This window comes from Serinus canaria, unplaced genomic scaffold, assembly GCF_022539315.1.
Source record: "Serinus canaria isolate serCan28SL12 unplaced genomic scaffold, serCan2020 HiC_scaffold_268, whole genome shotgun sequence".
Lineage (NCBI taxonomy): Eukaryota > Metazoa > Chordata > Aves > Passeriformes > Fringillidae > Serinus > Serinus canaria.
Genome location: NW_026108382.1, coordinates 8,241 through 10,715, shown reverse-complemented (window position 1 = coordinate 10,715; position 2,475 = coordinate 8,241). Strand labels below are relative to the sequence as shown.

Sequence of the window (2,475 nt, the reverse complement as noted above, 5' to 3'; positions counted from 1 at the left end):
AAGGTGCCCCAAAACCTGACAGTGCCCAAGTCCAGTGGGACCCCAAAACCTGGCACTGCCACAAGTCCCCCAGAGCTGGGGGGACCCCAAAATCCATTGGGATCCCAGAATCTGTCAGTGCCCAAATCCCATGGGACCCCAAAATCCAGTGGGATCCCAAAATCCAGTGGCACCCCAAAATCTCCAGGTGTCCCAAAATCTGTCAGTGCCCATATCTCACAGGACCCTAAAATCCAGTGGGACCCCAAAACCTGGCACTGCCACAAGACCCCAAAAGCCAAGGGGACCCCAAAATCCTCCTAGACCCCAAAATCTGGCAGTGCCCAAATCCCACAGGACCCTAAAATCCATTGGGACCCCAAAATCCAGTGGGACCCCAAAACCTGGCACTGCCACAAGACCCCCAAGCCAAGGGGACCCCAAAATCCTCTTTATTCCCATGGGACCCCAAAATCCAGTGGGATCCCAAAATCCCGAGGTGCCCCAAAATCTGGCAGTGCCCAAATCCTACAAAAACCTCAAAGCTGTGAGGACTCCCAAAATTTCACGGGACCCCAAAATCCTGTGGGACCCCAAAACCTGGCACTGCCATGAGACCCCCAAGCCAAGGGGACCCCAAAATCCAGTGGGACCCCAAAATCCCGAGGTGCCCCAAAATCCAGTGGGTACCCCAAAATTTGGCAGTGCCCAAATCCCATGGGACCCTAAAATCCAATGGGACCCCCAAAATCCAGTGGGTACCCCAAAACCTGGCAGTACCACAAGACCTCCAGAGCTGAGGGGACCCCAAAATCCCCAGGTGCCCCAAAATCTGACAGTGCCCAAATCCCACAGGACCCCAAAACCCCGAGGCCGGGGGGACCCCAAAAACCCCCCCGCCCCCCAAATTTCCAATTCCGACTTCTCCAATTCCTGCTGGAGAATTCCCAGGTTTTATTCCTTGTTCCCCTCTGGGGGATCCCGCTGGAATTTAGGGGGATCCCACAGGAATTCTGGGGGATCCTGCTGGATTTTGGGAAATCCACTGGAATTTCAGGAGGATCCTGCTGGAATTTTGGGGTGATCCTGCTGGGATTTTGGGGGAATCTTGCTGGAATTTTGGGGGAGCCACTGGAATTCTGGGGGATCCTGCTGGAATTTTGGGAAATCTCCTGGAATTTCAGGGGGATCCTGCTGGAAATCTGGGAAACCCCACTGGAATTTTGGAGGATCCCGCTGAAATTCTGGGGGATCCTGCTGGGATTTCAGGGGGATCTGCTGGAATTTTGGAGGATCCTGCTGGATTTTGGGAAATCTCCTGGAATTCTGGGAAATCCCACTGGAATTTTGGGGGATCCTGCTGGGTTTTCTGGGGGATCCAACTGGAATTTTGGGGGAATCCTGCTGGAATTTTGGGGGAGCCACTGGAATTCTGGGGGATCCGCTGGGATTTCTGGGAGATCCCACTGGAATTCTGGATCCCGGTTTGGTGTTCCTGGATTTTCTGGCTCCGCTCTGGGATCTGTCCCCGGACCTCGGGATTGGGAGCAGCGACCCCGGAACTGAAACTTGGGAATGTTACACCAGAGAAGGACCCGGATCCCACACGGGATCGAGTCGGGATTCCGTGTGGGAACGTCAGGATTCCATTTGGGATCAAGTCGGGATTCCGTGCGGGAATGTGTCGGGATTCCAGATGGGATCAAGTCGGGTTTCCATACAGGATCAAGTCTGGATTTCATATGGGAATGGTTTTGGATCCCATTCCATGTGGGAATGTTGGGATCCCGTGTGGGAATGTCGGGATCCCACGTGGGAATGCCCAGATTCCACATGGGAATGTCGGGATCCCATACGGGAAGGTCGAAATCTTGTGTGGGAATGCCCAAATTCCATGTGGGATCACGTGTGGGACTGTTGGGATCCAGTGTGGGAATGCCCAAATTCCGTGTGGGAATGTTGGGATCCCACATGGGAAGGTCGGGATCCAGTGTGGGAATGTCAGAATCCCGGTGGGAAGACCCAAATTCCATATGGGAATGCCGGGATCCAGTGTGGGAATGCCCAAATTCCGTGTAGGAATGTTGGATCACACATGGGAAGGTCGGGATCCTGTGGGGGAAGGCCCAAATTCCATGTGGGAATGCCAGAATTCCATGTGGGAATGCCAGAATTCCATGTGGGAATGCCGGGATCCCGCTGTCCCGCCCTCCACAAAGAGATCTCTGTGACCCGCGGCTCCGCCCCCTCCGCCTGCGCCGCCCGCCCGGGAATCGTGGGGAGCAGCGGGATCGGGATCCGGGAATGGGATCGGGATCCGGGAATGGGAAATGGGATTTGGGAATGGGAAATGGGATTTGGGAATGGGGATCGGGATCTGGGAATGGGAATTGGGATCTGGGCACAGAAATTGGGATCTGGGAATGGGAATCGGGATCTGGGAATGGGGATCGGGATCTGGGAATGGGATCGGGATCTGGGAATGGGAATTGGGAT

General features: G+C 54.9%; 1 protein-coding gene across 1 annotated transcript; it reads left to right on the top strand.

Moving 5' to 3' along the window:
- Window positions 1-303: 303 nt before the first annotated feature.
- On the top strand, window positions 304-2,216 carry LOC127061214 (uncharacterized; the record flags this gene model as incomplete). Its single annotated transcript, XM_050987813.1, has 2 exons — window positions 304-478; window positions 800-2,216. Coding segments are annotated over 2 exons (921 nt in total), but the record flags the coding sequence as incomplete, so codon positions are not given.
- Window positions 2,217-2,475: the final 259 nt, after the last annotated feature.